The sequence below is a fragment of the Rissa tridactyla genome, chromosome Z (assembly GCF_028500815.1).
Source record: "Rissa tridactyla isolate bRisTri1 chromosome Z, bRisTri1.patW.cur.20221130, whole genome shotgun sequence".
Lineage (NCBI taxonomy): Eukaryota > Metazoa > Chordata > Aves > Charadriiformes > Laridae > Rissa > Rissa tridactyla.
In genome coordinates this window covers 60273162-60293598 of record NC_071497.1, presented here as the reverse complement: position 1 = coordinate 60293598, position 20437 = coordinate 60273162, and the positions used below count along the sequence as shown (strand labels likewise).

Below are 20437 nucleotides of genomic sequence, written 5' to 3'. Positions count from 1 at the left end.
CAGAGATCTTTTAAAATGTATTAAGCCAAATTTTCATAATATTTGTTTGTCAATAAAACATGTCTTAAAATGTACAGTATGTGAAATACACAAGCAGAAAAATGTAAACACAGGAGAAAAAAAACCAAAATATACTTTTCCAAATGTGTTGAACCCAAACCAAGGGAAATATCCAAGAAATTACGCCAAGATGCTTCTGAAAAAAGAAGAGAAAGCAGCGCCCTCTGCTGGTAAAGTTCTGAGCAAGTCACAATTCCAAGGGCTTTTAACATCTTCTCGGTTACTTTTCCTATACCTGGCACCTGAAAAACAGTTAAGTCTCATTATGCTGGAAACTTTCCATTTGTAGATCCAATATCAAGAACAATTTAAATCAAACACAACTGGGCAGATTACCTAGAAAAGTATATTTCTTCAGTAGAAATTTTGCTTTTAGAACATAAGGAACATACACGATTACACAGTAAATACCATGGTATCTCTTACCTTTCTAATGGGCAAGTCTTTTAGGAAGTCTAGCACTGCTTGTCTCTCAGGAGCAATTCTGTATTGCCCATTAGGTTTATTACGATCACTGCACATTTTTGCTAACATTGTGTTCGGTGCTATTCCTTAAAAACAAACAAACAAAATCCCTATTTTTAAAAAATACAGGACAATGTTTAATTTCAACTGTCCAATATTTAAAAGCACAAGAGTAGCCTACACATTTGGCAAAGACTAAACATAAGCAAAACAATTACTATAACTGATAACCAGATTTGTTACAATTCTGCAAAAAAATATTTATAATAGACAGGGGAGAACATAAACACTTGTGGAAGATTACTTATAATGGATGCACCAGATAAAGTGTACCTACTATTTTAAGATAGTCAGGGTAACACAACATGCGCTAATCAGTCACGAGAGTTAAATACCAAGTGTTTATCTATAACATCAGCTACATGATTGAATGATTTTATGATGATGATTATGGTAAGACAAAAGGAAATCCTTACAACGGCAGTTATAACGAACTCTTAATACGAAGGAGATATTTCGTCCTTGTATTTCAAAAAAAAGACTTAATTAATTTTGACAAAATTTACCAAATTAAAGTCTTTTGAGGACTACCACTGCCATGTAGTTTTTTTGAAATATATATTTCCCTGTCACTAATAGGGATGAGGGACTGCTGTTTTTTATCAAAGTATCTGTTTTTAAAAATGTACTCTGGAATTGGTTTAGCAAGAAAAATAGAATTATTCTGCACTACAGCCCTAGTGGCCTAAATTTTGAATTGCTCACTGATAAAATTATTCAAGAAGGTATAAAAATTCTATTTATTTCTGATTATTAGTATTTTTTCAATTAGCCTTCTAACTGGTTTTCATTTTTGGGCTTAAAATCCCGATGCACTCATAAAAGCTTTGTCTGTTTTCTAAACATTAACTTATTCTTAGGAAGACAAAATTGCAGTAGAACAAAATTATGATTTTGCTACCACTCATGAGATAACATACATGGGAGGTGGGTCTCATCCTGCTTCTTCCTACTAGCTGTTCCTTTACGTTTGCTTACATTCAACACTTCCTCGGTCTCCTACATCTGCTTCATAAAGCTCAGCACTCCCTCATGCCTCACTGACCTGGTTCACAAAGCAGTTTGGATGGCATCCAAACTAAGTGGCTACCGAAATAAACTTTTTTTCAGCGACCTAATCCAGATTATTATTGAAACAGTTAAGACTTACAGGTAGATTGCCTGAAGTCAAAAGACATAAAACTTGAATAGTAAATATTAAACCCCTAGTGAATAATTTAACTTCAACACATATTTACTTCTCTGAGAACTAACTTTTTAATGAATTTTGATATTGCCTTAAACAAGGAACAGTGTGGAGAACTGTCAGAAACAATATGGATCTGCTATTCAAACTAACAGCAATTTAGCAACCAGTGACAGATTTCACTGTGACCGCTGGCTTACGAAAACAATTTACATGAAGCACGAAAACAACAACCACCAGTGCTAAGATCACCTCCTGAGCGCACCGGTCATTCTTCCACACTACTTATACTTCAAACACAAAGAAGCAAAAAGATGACATAACTGTTTCTATGATTAAAAACCAAAAACCAGGAATGGTTTTGATAACCATAACATCTCTTGAAACACTTGAAAATCACAGTCTTTGCAGACTTTGCAAAGAGAGCAAATTTCTTTGCAGTACAAGAAAACTGTGCCAATGCAAATTTCTTAATTAATGCCCTCTAAGATTAGAGTAGAAGACACTGTGGAAATACAACGCATTATTATTATTCATATGTGTCTGAATACCTGCACTAGCAGTCAGTTGAGTTTTCTGCTCAATCCTAAAGCGAATTTCCTTCACAACTTCCTCTGCAGAAGTTCCAAAGACAACTGAATTTTCCACTGATTGATCTCTTTGTTGAGGGTGGTCATCCATCAGAGGTGTGTTGTCTTCAAACAGTATCGGTGAAGAAGAGTATCCATCTTCATTAAATTTGGCAGACATATTTACCTCACCTTTATCTATGTTAGACAGAAACACAAACAACTAATCCATCCATATATAACATATATACCTGGATCTCAGGGATAAAAAATAGTTTATGACCTTTGAAAGAAGGGGCAGGCAACTCAGGAGGACTACAAGGATGTCGTGAGCTTATGTAGGAAGAAAATTAGAAGGGCCAAAGCCCAATTGGTACTTAACCTGGCTCCTGCAGTAAAAGACAATTAAAATGTTTCTAGAGATATATCAGCAACAAAAGGAGGGCTAAGGAGAATCTCCATCCTTTATTGGATGCAGGGTGAAATACAGTGACAAAGGATGAGGAAAAGGCTGAGGTACTTAATGCCTCAGTCTTTAATAGTAAGACCAGTTGTTCTCAGGTCCTCAGCCCCCTCTGAGCTGGAAGACAGGGACAAGTTGCTGAATGAAGTCACCATAATCCAGGGTGAAATGGTTAGCAACCTGCTACACCACTTAGACACACACACAAGTCTGTGGGGCGTGATGGAATCCACCCAAGGGTACTGAGGGGGCTGGCAGAAGTGCTCACCAAGCCATTTTCCATCATTTATCAGCAGTCCTGGCTAACTGAGGAGGTCCCAGTTGACTAGAGGTTAGCAAATGTGACACCTGTCTAAAAGAAGGGCCAGAAGGAGGATCCAGGGAACTACAGGACTGTAAATCTGACCTTGGTGCCAGGGAAGGTTATGGAGCAGATCATCCTGAGTACCATCACGTGGGATGTACAGGACAATTAGGAGATTGGGCCCAGTCACCATGGGTTTATGAAAGGCAGGTCCTGCTTGACTAACGTGATCTCCTTCTATGACAATGTCACCCGCTTAATGGATGAGGCAAAGGCTGTGGATGTTGTCTACCTAGACCTCAGTAAAGCCTTTGACACTGTTTCCCACAGCATTTTCCTGGAGAACTGGCTGCTCATGGCTTGGGCGGGCATACACTTCACTGTTTAAAAAACTGGCTGGACAGCCAGGCCCAGAGAGTTATGGCAAACGGAGTTAAATCTGGTTGGCAGCTAGTCACAAGTGGCATTCCCCAGGGCTCAGTACTGGGGCCAGTTCTGTTTAATGTCTTTATTAACGATCTGGACAACGGGATCGAGTGCACCCTCAGTAAGTTTGCAGACAACACCAAGTTGGGTGGGAGTGTTGATCTGCTTCAGGGTAGGAAGGCTCTGCAGAAGGATCTGGACAGGCTGGATCAATGGGCCAAGGCCAGCTGTGTGAGGCTCAACAAGGTTGAGTGCTGGGTCCTCTAGTTGGGTCACAGCAACTCCACAAAATGCTACAGGCTTGGGGAAGAGTGGCTGGAAAGCTGACCAGCGGAAAAGGACCTGGGGGGTTTTGGTCGACAGCCAGCTGAATATGAGCCAGCAGTATGCCCAGGTGGCCAAGAAGGCCAATAGCATCCTGGCTTGTATCAGAAATAGTGTGGCCAGCAGGGCTAGAGAAGTGACTGTCCCCCTGGTGAGGCTGCACGTCAAATACTGTGTTCAGTTTTGGGCCCCTCACTACAAGAAAGACATTGAGGTGTTGGTACAAAGAAGAGCAACAAAGCTGGTGAAGTGTCTAGAGCACAAGTCTTATGACGAGCGGCTGAGGGAACGGGGGTTGTTTAGCCTGGAGAAAAGGAGGCTGAAGGGAGATCTTATCGCTCTCTACAACTACCTGAAAGGAGGTTGTAGCGAGGTGGGGGTCAGTCTCTTCTCCCAAGTAACAAGGGACAGGGCAAGAGGAAATGGCCTCAAGTTGCACGAGAGGAGGTTTAGACTGGATATTAGGAAAAATGTCTTCACTGAAAGGGTTGTCAAGCATTGGAACGGGCTGCCCGTGGAAGCAGTTGAGTCACCATCCCTGGAGGTATTTAAAAGACTATGTGGTGCTTAGGGACATAGTTTAGTGGTGGACTTGGCAGTGTTAGGTTAACAGTTGGATCTGATGATCTTAAAGGTCTTTTCCAACCTGAATGATTCTATGATATAATTTATTGATTTCTTTCTGCAGTGGCTGAAGAGAGTTCATTAGCAGTTTCATTTTTTCTGTTTGGAAAAAAATATGTAATTATTTAGCCAAAGCAATTGCACTGGTCTTTTGTTTGAAGAGAGGAGAGTCATAACTGCTTTGTTCTTAATATGATTTGAGCTTGGCTGAGATTGGAAAAATTGGCAAGGAGACTGGACATAACTTCCAGAAAAGCAACAAGGTTTAATGGCCTGTTGCTGTAGCAGCAGAAAAACATCAAAATGTTGGCATTATTTTTGTTTCATATCAGAGTGAAGGCCAGATGTTCCCTTTTTTTTTGTGGACATAAAAATCTTTTGTAGAAGTTTTTTCAATATTCTCCAAAGAAAATTAGGGTTCTGGAATATCTGGTTCTGGAACCATGAGCCTGGCAAGCCTCTTGTTTTCAACTGCAGTCATGGTAGAACAAGTAATGTCAGCAGCTCTTTGTCTGACTGTACAAACTTTACTATTATGGTTTCACATTCAAAGTGCTTGTTTGTGTTTCTGAAGAGCAAAGATGTCAGAGAAGCACGAAGAGGCACTTGACTCCACATCAGTGATACTTATTTTGTAAAGACTATGCCAGTTTGTTTCTTTCTATTCCATTAATGCTTTTCAGTTGTAATGTATCCTTGATTATCCTCTTAATGGCTATTTAGATCATTTTTGAATACTGATAATATAAATGTTTTGGTTTGTGCATCAATCAACCATTCGTATGACTCTTCCTTTTTTATTATTCCCAATTGGGTATACAGTTATGGATGTGGTTCCATCTTCTAGAAACAAGTGAAATCCAGTCATATCTTAAGCATTACTGTAAGTCCTGCAGTGCTCATGACTTTATATATTTTTAATCTTGTAAAATCGTCATGTAACCAGAGCTTATGCACACTGTCTTTGCAGGCAATTTCTCATGTTTCTGATGTATGGGACTCACTAAAGTATTTTAGGAAACAACTTCCCAAAATACAAATAATCTTTAGAGCAGTAAGTTTATTCATTCTACACCTCCTTAAGTCATAAGATTATTACTACTTATTTGCAAAATTATCACGTTGAATTGTAAAGGAAAAATACACACCTGAAAAACAATTGGGTTCAGTAAACCTAGTACCACTTTTCACACATGTTACTCTAGTTAAAAAAAAAGTAAGTCCTCCAACTCCAAGTCATTAGCAGCATACCTTTTATGCATGGGTGTGTAGCAGAGGAAGTTAACCTATAAACTAAGAAATTGGAGGTAGAAAGTATATGGGAGGACTAATTACGCAAGGACCTGTGCTATCACAATTTCCTGATAAGAAAATAAAGCTTTAAATTGTAACTACGATTTAGTGCCATCATCATTCTGCCAATGATCCCTAAAAGAAACCATCTGTCCCCTCAGTGTCAGGTGACTACAGGAAAAGAGAGTAATTTGTTTACCTTTTTCTATAGTGCTTTCTGTGTTAAAAAAGAACCTTCTCTTATCTTCAGGCCAGTTTAGTCTTTCCTCCAAGTGCTCTGTTATGTTCAGGTAGGCTTCATCTAGGCCCATAGGCATAAAATTGGGATCATATTCAGTCAGTATCTCTCTAACCTTGATAAACACATAATGAAAGTTTAAAGGCTTGTTGCTGTAAGAGCAGATCTTGACACACAATTATGAGGTGAACAAATGTACTCTGAAACTTCAAGATGACCAGTGAATATTAAAGATATTTCCAATGAATAATAAAAATATTTATAGAACAAATTATTCATTGATACTGGAAAATTATAGTACTACTTCTCACACGTAGCAATATATCAATAATAAGTGAGAACTAAACAGATTTTGAGCAGTGTTATTTTACTTCAGAGGTCATTAAGATCAGTGTATAAGGACTCCATAGGCACTATGTTCACAGACTCTGCAGTAACCACCTGAATAAAACTCTGGGGAACTCAGAACTCATCAAAGCCCATGAGCTGATGCACCTTTCTGTGCACTGTGCATCAGACATCACATATGCAAAGGTTAAAAAAAAACCCACCCAAGTTTTAAATTACATTCAACTAAAGTTATAGCCAATGTCTTAGAGGGCTGGTTAATGCCACAGGCAAAACTTGTTAGTAAAATCTTTAGTGATAAGTGCATCTTCCAAAAAGGCAACATAATAAATTAAACGGACAAAATAAAACCTCAACCTTTTCTCCTCTTTTTTTTTTTTTAAACAAGGAGGAAAATTTGACTGTGTCATGGTTTCTCTATCAGTTTTGTTGAAATTCTTAGGTACCACAACATTTGTTCACATGTACTTCATCTTTCTGAAACTGATTAGATAGGATTCACTGCTCAACTTTTAATGTCAAAATGAAATAAATTTAAATATTTTCAATCCAAATCACAAGAGAAAAATATAACTAAAAAAATCCAAATCAGACTGAACCTTTAATACTTTACCCCATCAAACAACAAATTAAATACCTATCATGAAACCAAGATCCTTACCAAGCTCAAACCCATTCTGAAATACTCACATCTATATATGCTTTTTTCAACAGAAGTGAGAATAAAACCAAATAACATCAAAATTAGTAATTAGCTTACTTTGTTTATGTGAAGATATTGAGGCTTCATGAAAATAAATACATCTTGGCATAACTTTATTGAAGTCAGGAGACTTGTGCCATGTACTAGTTTAAGAGCTACAAAAGATCTGTTTGTTGGTTTGTTTGTTTTGTTGTTTGGTGGTTTTTTTAAACAAACAAACAAACAAACGGATTTTGGATATCCTAAGTATTTCTCCTGGTACTAACTAAAATTACTTCTGTTAAAGCGACATATGATTTCTTTTCTCCCTAATTTTTTGCTCTTTATTTCCAGTCCCTTTTTTTAAAAAGAATATATGAATCTGCATTTAGAATTCACTAATGCTCTTTGCTTCTCTCTCCAGTAATTATCATTTGAAATTATGATTATGCATTGTATGAAATTATTATCTCCATGTTTCCTATGTACTTGCAGCTTCCTAGTCATTAGATTATGCTCTATGGTTTTGAAGTTTTTACGAATAAGGATCAAGTGGTATCACTAGCTGACTAAACACTTTTGCAAATCCCTATCAGCATCACTACTGACTTCATTAAAATGTAAAGATGGATGAATGCGATGTTTTTTCATCTCCTTGCCAAATGCACCAATATTTTGTTTAATTTATGTTCAAAGACACATCAGAAGAGTTTAATGTTTAAACTTGTGTTTAAACTTCTGACTTACGTCAGAAGAGTTTAATGTTTAAACTACCACTTTCCATATTGTCTAGAACCAACGTATTTGACAGACTCTAAAACAAAGTACACTGACTATTAGTTAGCACTTTCAGACTTACCTCTTTGCTCACTTTGCCGTATTTTTCAAAGTTCAATGGTACTATAGTTAGATGTGGACATAGCTTTTTAGCAATAAATCCAGGCATGGCTGCACGTACACCAAATCTCCTAGCGTGGTAATTTGATGTAGACTTAGAAGAGATTAAATAAGTTTAGTGCTCAGTAATCAAGTTTTTCTTGAAGTTTAGTGTTAAATAATCAATTTCTAATCACATATCTCCAAGCAGAAAAGACTGACAAGGCTTAGAGTTTATCCTCTCCCCTGCCCTGCCTTTCAACCTGTTTACATCCTTTAAACTTTCATCAGAACACTTTTTACTGAAAACTAAAATCGAGCTTACATGGTCTAGTCTAAGAACAGATGTTTCCTCTATTATTTTTGTTATTTTTTTTCCACAGTGATAAAAATTCTCTCTGTAACAGTGTCATAGTACGTTATGATTGTGTGGTTTATTAGACTTTAGATTCATGTAATTGATTGCTGAATTAGCGTGACATTTGACCTTACCAACATACTCATTGATCCCACTGCTATAGGCTTTTCCTTCAGCTCTGGATTGTCTCTCATTTCTACAGCTGCATAGAAGGCATCCATGTCAATGTGTACAATCGTATTGCTAAGGTTACGGCTTTGTTCCAGTTCTATCACAAGTTTGTCCACCTGAACAGAATAAACCAATAATTGAAAAACTATTAACCTGGCAGAAGCGCAACAGTACAGATAATCCTAAAAACTCAAATGCATCTAGCATATAATTAAAAAACAAACCAAACAACGCTGAACCAGCACCAAAGAACCACAACCAACCTTCTCATGAAACTTGCTCTCAGAGAGAACGCTGCTGCAGCAAATGGTGCAAAAAAGACCCCAACCCAACAAACAAACAAACAAAACACCGATGTGGAAAAAAAAGATACATCATCTGATTCAGATAGAAACTTTGTAAGACCATTGAATATGCAGCTTTAGGTACTATGATACAGGTTATTTAAAAAAATTCTGAAAATTTTCTAGCAGAAAAAAATTCTGCTATTACAGAATTTCCAACACTCCTAAATTAAGCTATCACACTTCAGAGAATTGGCCTAAACAGGTAAAGAGAATACCAACAGCCCATAGCTTGTCTTGTCACAAATAAGGTCTCAACCAACCAGGTTTGTTTACTGCTAGGTAAGCTACTGTTAATCCCTTCATAAAATTCCTCAACATTTGTTACAGGAATCCATATCCTGTAAGATTGTATTGCTACCAAAAAGGCAAGGTGACTTTTAAAGAAAAGCACATACATAGAAAGTGTGTTTCACTCCTAGAGTTAAAGATGTATTTCTGAATTAGAAAATTCAGAAATTCAAAACAGTTGTTTTTGATCTTTAAGATCAAAGATGATCTTTAAGGTCCCTTCCAACATAAACCATTTTATGATTCTATGCAATGTATTTCTAACATGATACTTACTGATCAGCTAATATATGCATCTAAAGAATGAAACAAAATTACATAAAACCAGTCAGAAATACAAAAAGATAACTATAAATAATAACTATTCAGCAAAAGCAACTGATACAAGCAATATGTCAAAACAAAATCCAAAACTCCTGCTTCAACAGCTCCATGGTGTTATGAGGCAGAAGCCAAGCACACAGACCCCTCCATTAAATACTTTAATTCTACTTAATTTGCTTGCATTCTTTTACCAAACCACTTGCAGATCATGTGCTTGTTTCTGAAGTATCTTTCAATTATGAATGAGGTATGAACTATGAATATCACCAGAAAGCATGAGTGCATTATTTGACAAGTGATTTTTAAGGTCTGCTGATTAAAGATGACTATGTTGGCAGTACCACATATCATTCCAGGTACATTCTAACCACACTAATGACTATGCTAACCTCTATTTACACAACAAAAGGTTACTACTGCTAGAAAAAAACCAACAGACAGGCATAGCAGAGCTCAAGAAATGCAAGTAGCGAAAAGGAACAGAAGTTTCACATTGCTTGCAAGCACAAGGACTCACACACACATTCATAACATCAAGGTACCATTACAGAGCTGCCTCTGGATTGATTGCAATGTGTTTATGGTCCTGGAGAGAAATGTTTACATGCAATTTGCATGGTTTCTTGAAGACTTTTTCTCTCTTTTTCCCCCTCAACAGAGCTGCTTAATAAAAAACATTAAAACTTTATCCAAAAAAAATCTTTGAAGCTGAAGGCACTTGAACCAAGCAAGTGGCTATGCATGTTCTAACCAAATTGCTGAGTAATGATTTACAAAGTCTTTTCTCTGTTTTGTTCCAAGTTGATTTGAGGGATGAAAGGCTAGAATGGGGCCTCAAACAAAGCTATTCCATACAGAAGAGCAGAATATGCTCCTTGAGGCTGAGAAAACTGGTTTAGACAAATTAAAAGCACAAGGGAAAAGCCGTTCAAAGAGGAACCAAAAGAAAAAGTGAGGAATTTACATTATTTTCATTACACTACTAATTCAGAAAGGGTTCAAGTCATAGTATAATCATGAAAAACATCCTTATTTTAAACTACACTTTGCAGATAATTTTTACGTTACACTCAAATTCAAATTTGCTTAATTAATTAATACTGTCAATTGCTCCTCTAGTTACATAACTTCTGTATTTCAATTTATCACATTTATAACAAATTTCTTTTTGCTTTTTCTCAGCACAGGAAGGACATGGACCTGTTGGAACGGGTCCAGAGAGGGGCCACGAAGATGACCAGAGGGCTGGAGCACCTCTGCTATGAGGACAGGTGAGAGTTGGAGTTGTTCAGCCTGGAGAAGAGAAGGCTCCAGGGAGACCTTATAGAGGCCTTCCAGTACCTAAAGGGGGCCTACAGGAAAGATGGGGAGGGACTCTTGATCAGGGAATGTAGCAATAGGATGAGAGGTAATGGTTTTAAACTGAAAGAGAGGAGATTTAGATTAGGTATTAGGAAGAAATTCTTTACTGTGAGGGTGAGGCACTGGAACCGGTTGTCCAGAGAAGTTGTGGATGCCCCATCCCTGGAAATATTCAAGGCCAGGCTGGATGGGGCTTTGAGCCCCTGGTCTCGTGGGAGGTGTCTCTGCCCATGGCAGGGGGGTTGGAACTAGATGATCTTTAAGGTCCCTTCCAACCTAAACCATTTTATGATTCTATGAAATGTATTTCTAACATGATACTTACTGATCAGCTAATATATGCATCTAAAGAATGAAACAAAATTACATGAAACTAATCAGAAATACAAAAAGATAACTGTTCAGCAAAAGCAACTGATACAAGTAATATGCCAAAACAAAACGCACACAGATGTGCTCAGAGAATTCAGGGCACCTACAAATGTTTCCTTAGTAAGATAAGGAAAGTTATGGAATAATTCCTTAGAGGCAAGCCAGGCTGACAAGTTTTTAAAAGCTGCTTCCAATTTTCTTTTGAAGATAAAAAAAGAGCTACTAAGTTGGGGGGTTTTACTTCTAAGCTAGATTTAAAAAAAGCATCTAAAAAGTTCAAATTGTAATTGAAAGTTTAATTTTGCTTACAGTGACTTTTAGACAACTTAAAGAGTAACCTCTCATTTTTTCTTACCCCATGACACAAAATAAAAGTTTTCCATCTTCAATTCTTTTGTCAAAGTAAGACAGAAAAGGTTATTCAAAATCTCTTTTATATTTATAAAAGCATCTGGTAAGGTGAAGTGACAACAAACAGTGATGCTATTTTAAGACAATAGTAACTATTTACAGAATAAACATCTGGGATAAAACCCACATGGGCAAAACCAGCAAGCATTAGCAGCTGGATACTTTTAAAAATATTATTAAGTACTGCTGAATTTCAAGCAATTCCACTCTAGGTTGTTAGGATAACCTAACTCTGTTGCAGAAAAGTTTTCAAAAATTAAGAATTATATTATACTGTATAGTATATAATTTCCCTTAAAAGATTACAATGACATTCATTAGGAAAACTTCAAACTACCTTTCACATTTAAGATTATTAAAAAACAAACAAACCAACCCCCAAAGAAATACTTGTAAATGGAAATGGTAGTTTTGAGAAGATTCACAAGTACTTCCTAATCTCCAATATTTCCAAAATCAATGGTGGTATGTGCTCTTCTGCAAAGACGACCTTCTAAGGAAAACTATAAAAATATGAGAAATACCCTTACAAATTCCTTGGCATACACACACTCTAGCAATGAGAAACACAGCACTATGTTGCAGATTCTACATTTTATTTATATTACCGTTTCCACCATGTGACCAGGATATTGTCCAACAAATCCAGTAAGTGGAGATTTTGTTTGTTTGTTTGATTTTACATTATAGCACTCAGATCAACTGCCAGCTTAGGAAGCTGTAGCTGAGCATCTATAACCATCCTACCAACTGGCTTTGATCTGCAGATGAGAAATTACAGCATTCATAGCAAGTAGATATATGGATACCTTTGTAATTCTGGAGTACCTGCAACTTACAACTTTTAAGGGAACAAATTCTCTTATGGTATATCAGAAGGTAGTACTAAAAAGAAGAGTTAAAGAACTCAATAGACAACAACAATAAAGAAGAAAACAAGATAATGAGTTGACTATATCTGTATCTGAAGACCTAGATAAGCTGATTAAACAATACACAGCACGTATTAAGAAAACCAAATAGGACAAACAAGACCTGCGAAGTTAAAGGTGGAGATAATGGCCTGAGGTGGGTAAGTGACAGGAAAAGGGGGAGGCATTTAGGATATCAGACACAGACAGATAAAGACTGGCTGGGCCAAGAGACTGGGGACTTCAGTGGAGACTCTGGGGGCATAGATAAGGACTGCTTTTGAAAGCTGAGTGATGGTAATCTGGGGATGTCGGACAAGAAAAGGAAAATTCAGGATAGGATAAATTAAAAGAAAGAAGAGGAGAGAACAAAAGAGTCAGAACCTGTGACAAAGAAATGAGGGCAACAACAATCATGAACTAGGGCTTATCTGCATATGGAACCTAAATCCAAAATTTTCAGATTTTTTATAGCAGCAAAAATCTAAAATTAGCCAGCAAAAAAATGTGCATGTTATCGCACTCTAATGACAGTTTTCATGCAGTATGGCAGCTGACTTAACAGTTACTCCACTGGAAACAAAGTGGACTGCTATTTGAGCAAGTGCCATAAAGATTTCAAACATGGGGTTTGAAACTCAGGTCCCAGTAAGATCCAGGTGAAGGAATTTCTCTCTTTTTTTAAGCTTCTTTTTTCTTCTATAGAAAGCAATTTTCATACAAAACATTAAAAGAAAATAACATTATGTTGCAGCTCAAGTTCAGAGAAACACAGCATAAGGACTGTCAAAGCAATTCAAATTTATTAGCTTTCACTATATATTCTTTAATTACATAACCATTTACTAATTTTATAGGATCTTTGTCATTCATGTCATTCAATTTATAAGAAAGACTGTTCTCTGTAAAATGAGAAGTTCTGTGGTGAAAGAAGGATGAAAATGGAAGTATTTTTCATAATTAAATGACTTAAAAGCTAGCCCAGAAAACTAAAAAAAAAAAAAAATCCAAAAAAACAGTGACATGACTGATCCATGTTAAAGATGAACCAAAACATATGGGTTTTGGCTTATAGGTTGAGGCATATAGGTTTACAACAGACTTTTCAGAGGTACTCAGTAATTGCAAGCTTTTCTGGGCACAAGTTTGACGCACTGGCATCTAATTTACAGAACTGATTTGCAAACCTGCCATGAACAAAAAAAGATTGTACACCAAAGCTTGGGACCTATAATCCTCACAATAGCACTTAAAATTAATGGATGTGTTTAATCTTCGTGTGCTTTAGCTCCTCTACAAACCAAAAATACCGTGCTACTTTGCTGCAGTATTGCAAGAATAATTTAAAGAATTCACACTATGTGGTGTACAACACAGAAAAGCCTACAAGGAAGTCAGTAATACTGCATTCAAAGCTGGATTAGACTGGTGTACAACAAATAAAGCTTGGGGCCACACATTCAACAATGAGGACAACAGTAAATATTGAATAATTGCCCACTCAGTGAACACTGTCTGCACTGTGCACTGAATGAAGCAGGAATCCTTTTAGGGAAAAATGGCGAGCAATCATGTAATTAAAGACTGAATCACAGTACAAATGAAAATGGAAAGGAATTAAGCTTCTACAAGCAATTTTAATTCTGTTGCGCCTAAGAATGTTTAGTGTACAACCTCTGTGCCATTGTTTTCTTTTAACAAACTTTCATACACAGTAACACTTTGGATACTATTATCTATCATTAGCATTTAAGACGAGAAATAGCCCCTTCGTCTCTCTAGTTCAGGACACTTATATTTCTTGTCACTGCTTGCCATGATGTTTTTTTTTTTTTAATCAATTGGCATAAATAAGTAAATAAGGAATGAATTATATCCAGAAGAATTGACAACTGTGATCCCCCTCATCCCATTGTAGGCCATTGAACACAAATACACATGTATTATAGAAACAGAAAGTAAACTCAAGATGGATATGATACTTATTAACAAGGTAATTAACATAACTTTTACATAAACCATAATGACATCCCTTTAAACTGATTAGACTTAAAAGAACAGGAATTGCTTCACTTCATTTTAGTAATTTAGGGAACATTTCAGAGTAATTTTACAATCTATTCTTCTAGCAAGTTTTTCTTAAGATTAAATCATCAAAACATCGTGCACTTTTACTTGCGTGACAAACATCAAAATGGTAGGTAACACTGTGCTTATCACCAGAATTTAATGCAATAAACTAGAACACACCAAAATGTTTATCATTTGCCATTTACTCCAAAAAGTCTTTACAAGATTAGTACCTGCAACTGTGCTTTCAAGAGCTGTTGTGTTGTAATTTTTTCTTTTAGCTGCATCATTCTTTCAATTCGTTGGTTAACTTGTTGATCTTTTTTAAGTTCATTTTCATAAAATCTAGAACCCTGGAAGAAAATTGCAAAAACACTAAGGTTTATATTCACCTTTTCCTATGAACCACCTCATTTGATCTTTAAATACAGAAAATGTAAAACACAGTAACAGTTTCTAATGCATACGTTGGATTTTCACAGAAATGATACACAAAAGTGATGAGTGCTGCTTTACACCTCTCTCCTCAAATGACATGAATATGTTTCTCCTTTTCAGATCCCCTCTACTCAGAGGAGTATAAGGAACTATTGAGAGAACTTGCTATGTTTACTTATTCTAACACCTGACAACAAAAATTCCAAAAAAGTAGATAAAAGTCAAATTATTCTTTGCAATACCTCCAAGACAAGGAGTATAACACTCAAAAAAAAAAATTATTTAAGCATTTTGCCATTTTCCATTTACTAGATGGAAATAAATAATGACATTGTAAAAGTCAAATCCACTTATAATGTTGAGTATTTCATTGACCATTTGATGTTGAAGTACACTGCAGAATTAGAAGCTATTTGGAAGAGGATAATGAAAAGCAAATGGGTATAAAAAAGCTCTCTTGCTCTCAAGTATGTAATTGCTCCTTCAAGAAAAGGAATGAATAAAAGGAGATGTAATGAAAACATAAAAGGACAACAATCATGTAGAGAATGTATAATGTGACTTCCCTTCCTGACTCATAACAAAGAAAAGAAGGCATACAATGAAATAGCAAAGAGGAAAATTCAAAACGAGGAAATAAAATATCTTTTTTGCAACATCTGCTTAGGTTAGAAGAGAAGTAATATTTGCAGGAAGAGGTAATGTCTTTTATTGAATCACCTGGTAAGATGTGATAAAATGAACAAATTTTTAGCTCAAAGCCTCTGACTACCAAACTGTCACTGAGACCAAGAATTCAGCCATAGTCAAATAAGAATCAGGCATTTACATAAAAAGCAAAAATATACACTTTTATAATAATGATAAAAAGGATGAACAGCAAGACTGTAATGTGTCACATCTCGTTGCTTAGAAGAAATCTCTAATCAGAAGAAATCAGGGTGCGTTTTCTTTCAATACCAGACATGCATTTCATCTTTTCTCCCCTCTGCAATCAAACATTACTTGTTCAGACTCATTGAAAGAAGTATCAAAATGTTAGTGTGGGAAGCAACACAGTACTTAAGATTGTTATTAAGCTGTAGATTTTTTTGTGTCTCTTGCAGTATTTCACAGTTGAAATGCTACAAAATCTTGCTGTAATACAATTGTGGGTAGTGTTTGTAGGTGTAATTTTGAAAACTAATGAAAATCTTAAGAAAAAGAATCAATGCTTCTTTTCAGATTTCTTGAGCTATATCTGGTATTTATATTCTCTTGCCTTTTTTTATAGAAATATATTCTAATACATAGATGTCTGTATATCAGTTTTCAAAGCCTATTTTACAGTTCATTCTATTTCATACCACAAAATGAAACCGTAACTGTTCTCATGAAATAATTTATCCAAATATCATTAGTGATATGTCTGACAAAGAGTAAGTAGAAGAAACATCTAACCAATAAGGGGCTTGATAGCATATGAAGTATCATCAAAGTGAATGTGCAAATAAAATAAAGTTTGCCAAATAAAAGCAGTATGTACTATGTTCTCTGCTTTCCCTGTCCCCAGCTCCTGCAGTTTACCACAGAGCAATAGCAGTCAACACAGAATTCATCAGCAAAACATCAAGCACATAAACTAGGGCCATAGACACACCAAATGAAACATACGTTTGAGCAAGGAAGAGTAAGAAAACCCAGTGCTGCTCAAATAAAGCATTATCCCCATATAGTTCCATGTGAAGACTTTCCAATAACAAGTAAGAGGACTAATATTTTGATGCTTTGTAGATTTGTGGCTCTACGGATCTTTTGCTATAAAGCTGCACACTACTGGAGCCTCTCTTGAATACTGAGAAGACAGTTAAGACAAGCACTAAGCACAAAGAAACTCTACTGAAAGTACTAGAAACACCTGATTACATCAAATTCATCACTTACAGGAAGGTGACTAATAGAGGTAGATCTGCTTGGGTGATTAATGATGGGGCAGGCAAAACAAATGGAAAAAGGGAAAATAAAAGGCCTAAGGAAGCTGAAATCTTCACAATTACCTCTGGACAATGCTGTGATATTTATATACTGCTTCAGGCAAGAAGGAAGCACCTAAGGATGTACTCAGTTGTGCTGCTGCATGTCCCTGTGGAAGAATCCAACAGTACTCTACGGTACTCTAAGCTACAGTCCCTCCTCTTCCTCCCCACACATGCATTTGTCTTAGAAGATGCCCTCCACTTACACAAGTGAGGGATAAAATTTGGGGGAGGGAGGAAGAGGGCCTTATCACAGAATCACAGTATGGTAGGGGTTGGAAGAGACCTTTGCAGATCAGCTAGTCCAACTCCCCTGCCAAAGCAGGTTCACCTAATGCAGGCTGGACAGTAACGCATCCAGGCAGGTTTTGAGTATCTCTAGAGGAGACTCCACCACCTCTCTGGGCAGCCTGCTCCAGTGCTCCATCACCCTCAAAGGAAAGAAGTTTTTTCTCATGTTGAGATGGAATTCCCTGTGTTCCAGCTTGTCTCCGTTGCCCCTTGTTCTGTCCCCAGGCACCACTAAGAGTCTAACCTCATCCTCTTGACACCCACCCTTTAGATATTTATAAACATTGTTGAGATCCCCTCTCAGCCTTTCCTTCTAAGAGAGGTGCTCCATTCCCTTGATCATCTTTGTAGTCCTACACTGGACTCTCTCTAGTAGTCCCCTGTCCTTGAACTGGAGGGCCCAGAGCTGGACACAGTACTCCAGATGTGGCCTCACCACAGCACAGCAGAATGGGAGGATGACTTCCCTCGACGTGCTGGCCATGCTCTTTTTAATGCACCACAATGATACTGGACAACAGATAAAGCACCACAAAAAGAGTAATCAAACCAACCTTGGTAGCTTCCATGATGATTTTATTGATTTTCTCTTTATCCAAACCTTGCATTCCAGCTTTATTATCATTGAGGCCCATTCTAAGTAGAAGTCCATCATTGCAAGAACTGTTACCAACTTTTTTCATGTCATCCATAGTACTTCTTGAAAACAAGTACCTCTTTTAGGACTTAATACCTGAAAAAAAGAATTGAAATAATGTATTTATTTCTAAGTTCCAGCTGAACAATATATATTAAAAAAAATATTTTATACTTATTCAGAAAACAACATAATTATCACAAATATGAAGACTTGCATTCCTTTAAAGTGGCTGACCTGCCACACTCACCACATAAAGCCACCTGTAATTGTAGCAGTGTTTGAAGACAGTAAAACTTTACTTTTCTATTAACTTAAAAACATACTTTTTAAAAGCTCCCTTACAGAAATAATTGAGTACCATGAACTTCAGATAAAAGCTGGTATCTTACACATGCATATGAGATTTATACCTGTATGTTATCCTGACAGATGAAACGATACTGCCTTAAACACAAAATACTGCTCACTAGATCATTACATTAAAAGACAAGAAATTGAATGATTTTTAAATTGCAGACCATTGTTCATTTAGTCCTCATTCCTGCTTGAGACAAGCCATAGAATCTTTCCCAGTAATTTCCATCTCAAATTCAAAACTTTTGTTTGTGTTAAAGCTCATCTTTTAGAAACAGATGGCTTCAATTAAAAGTTTTGAATAAAACCCTATTGTTTAATTCAGGGTAAAATTCATGCATTCTTTTTCCATTAATTTGTAGAGCCATGGTACCCAACCAATAGAACTTACCAAGCCTTTACTACCCAATTACTGACACTAGTAACTTCTTATACACGCAGGTACCTCTGATATGTGAACTTCTAACATCTTCCCTTGTTGCTTACGAAAGTAAATAGCTGAATCCTTTGATAGGCTCTAATTATAGGTAAATTGTCTAGTTATTAAATTGATCTTAAAAAACTAAAGAAAGCAAATTTTAGCCTCTGTAGCATGAAGCTGTGGTCTTATTTTTGCCAGATTAAAACAAGCAGAATCCAAGTGTGATACTGGCATAAATTGCTTAACGTGTATTTATTACTGTAAAAGAAAGAATTTCTTCCTGCCTCAAGTTGCTGACTCATAAGTCACTTCAGCTTTACTCTCATGTAGGAAGCACATTTACTCCTAATCTTCCCCTCTGAGCTGCTCCCTGTGACAGGAGCCCTTCCTGTTTGGAGGAGCCACACCCTTTCAAGCGCATGCAGCATCTCTATTTAACAACCACAAATTACACAAATCTAAGAGTGTTACATTTTTTCTTTAAATGCCACTTTCCCACTCCAGGACTTAAGTGGGCCTCATTAGCAACCAAACTGAAGAAGGTCATTATGTATTTCTGCATTTAGAGATGAATTTTTGCTATTAAAGAACCATATGGATGACTTCTTAAAATTAATGGTGGCAATGTTTGTATTTTCCTGAAGATCTTCTCTTGAAACATACTAGTCAACTGAAGTCAAGATATTAAAGAAAGCCATCTTAAAAAAAAAAGTTCTGGCAAAAATATTCCAATTTTAGTCATATTCTATTAATTAAGATTATTATTTATGAAGTCTTCCGAAGATGCAAGATCAGGTAAATAATCCTGTGTTTATCTCCATCTTGCTGTATTTCAAAGAACAGAAGATGATGCAGAGACCAGAACTCTTCTCTTAGCCCTTTAGTAGCACTTGAGCTACTATAATGGCAACTAGAAACGGGAGTGGCTTCGTAGCTCTTACACATATCTATCTAATAAAAAACCACAATGATGAACACTTTCATAAATTTTTCACTTACAGTAGGACAATGTTTTCCAGTTAACATACACATTTACAAGAACAGGTCTGCTAGACTTCAAAAGAAAAAGCACTGCATCCAATGCAACATTCCAAGTGTCATCTCAAGCTCATAAGCACCCCGATATCAATTAGCTCCACAATAATTCCATTATTACTGGCAGTGTCAGGTAAGTAATGGGCACAATTCCCAATAAATACTTTCCTCAAGGTAAACGCCCCTCCACTATTCCCCCTGTTTCTTTCATCACTCTTTCCCACCAAGATGCCAGAATGAACACAAGATTGCTTTCATTTCCTATTCCAGTCATTGCAATATTTTGTAGCTGTTCCTTATTCCTGAAAGTGTCTTTACCCCCAGCATATACAAATGTTTCTCCCTCCTCATTCAGATCATTCTTAAAGGCTCAGTTTTATAGCAGAGGCTTTAGCACTAATTGATGTAAGTCAAAAGCCTTCTCTTCCACACTGTTACATATCCAGTGAGAAACAAATTACCATGATGATACAAAATCTCATAAATGGTGGTCTCCTGATGTGTTTTATCTTTTCAGCTTTTTGGGTGGAACAAAATGCATTGCTAGGACCAGTTGATAAATTGTATAAATATCAAATAGTACCTTAGTTGGAATTAAGAAGAAAAAATTTATCTGAGGGCATATTAGTTCTCCACCACAGCTTAAAGGTACTCAGAAGTGAAAACATGAATAAAAACTGATACAATTTTCAGCCATTTAACACGAACAGA

The 20437-nt window shown here is 36.4% G+C and overlaps 1 protein-coding gene across 13 annotated transcripts in view; it reads right to left on the bottom strand.

Moving 5' to 3' along the window:
- POLK (DNA polymerase kappa) overlaps positions 1–20437 on the bottom strand; it is a 38631-nt gene that overhangs the window by 10306 nt on the left and 7888 nt on the right. For 12 of the 13 annotated variants that reach the window (XM_054185087.1, XM_054185100.1, XM_054185095.1 and 9 more), the window contains 8 exons: positions 17831–18009; positions 14766–14885; positions 8411–8563; positions 7902–8033; positions 5974–6127; positions 2323–2538; positions 487–611; positions 136–302 (listed from right to left, as the gene is read on the bottom strand). In XM_054185087.1, coding sequence (XP_054041062.1) covers positions 136–302; positions 487–611; positions 2323–2538; positions 5974–6127; positions 7902–8033; positions 8411–8563; positions 14766–14885; positions 17831–17968 — 1205 coding nt within the window. In that variant the 5' untranslated portion in view covers positions 17969–18009. The remainder of the gene's footprint in view (positions 1–135; positions 303–486; positions 612–2322; positions 2539–5973; positions 6128–7901; positions 8034–8410; positions 8564–14765; positions 14886–17830; positions 18010–20437) is intronic. The other variant, XM_054185099.1, reaches the window with a different exon arrangement.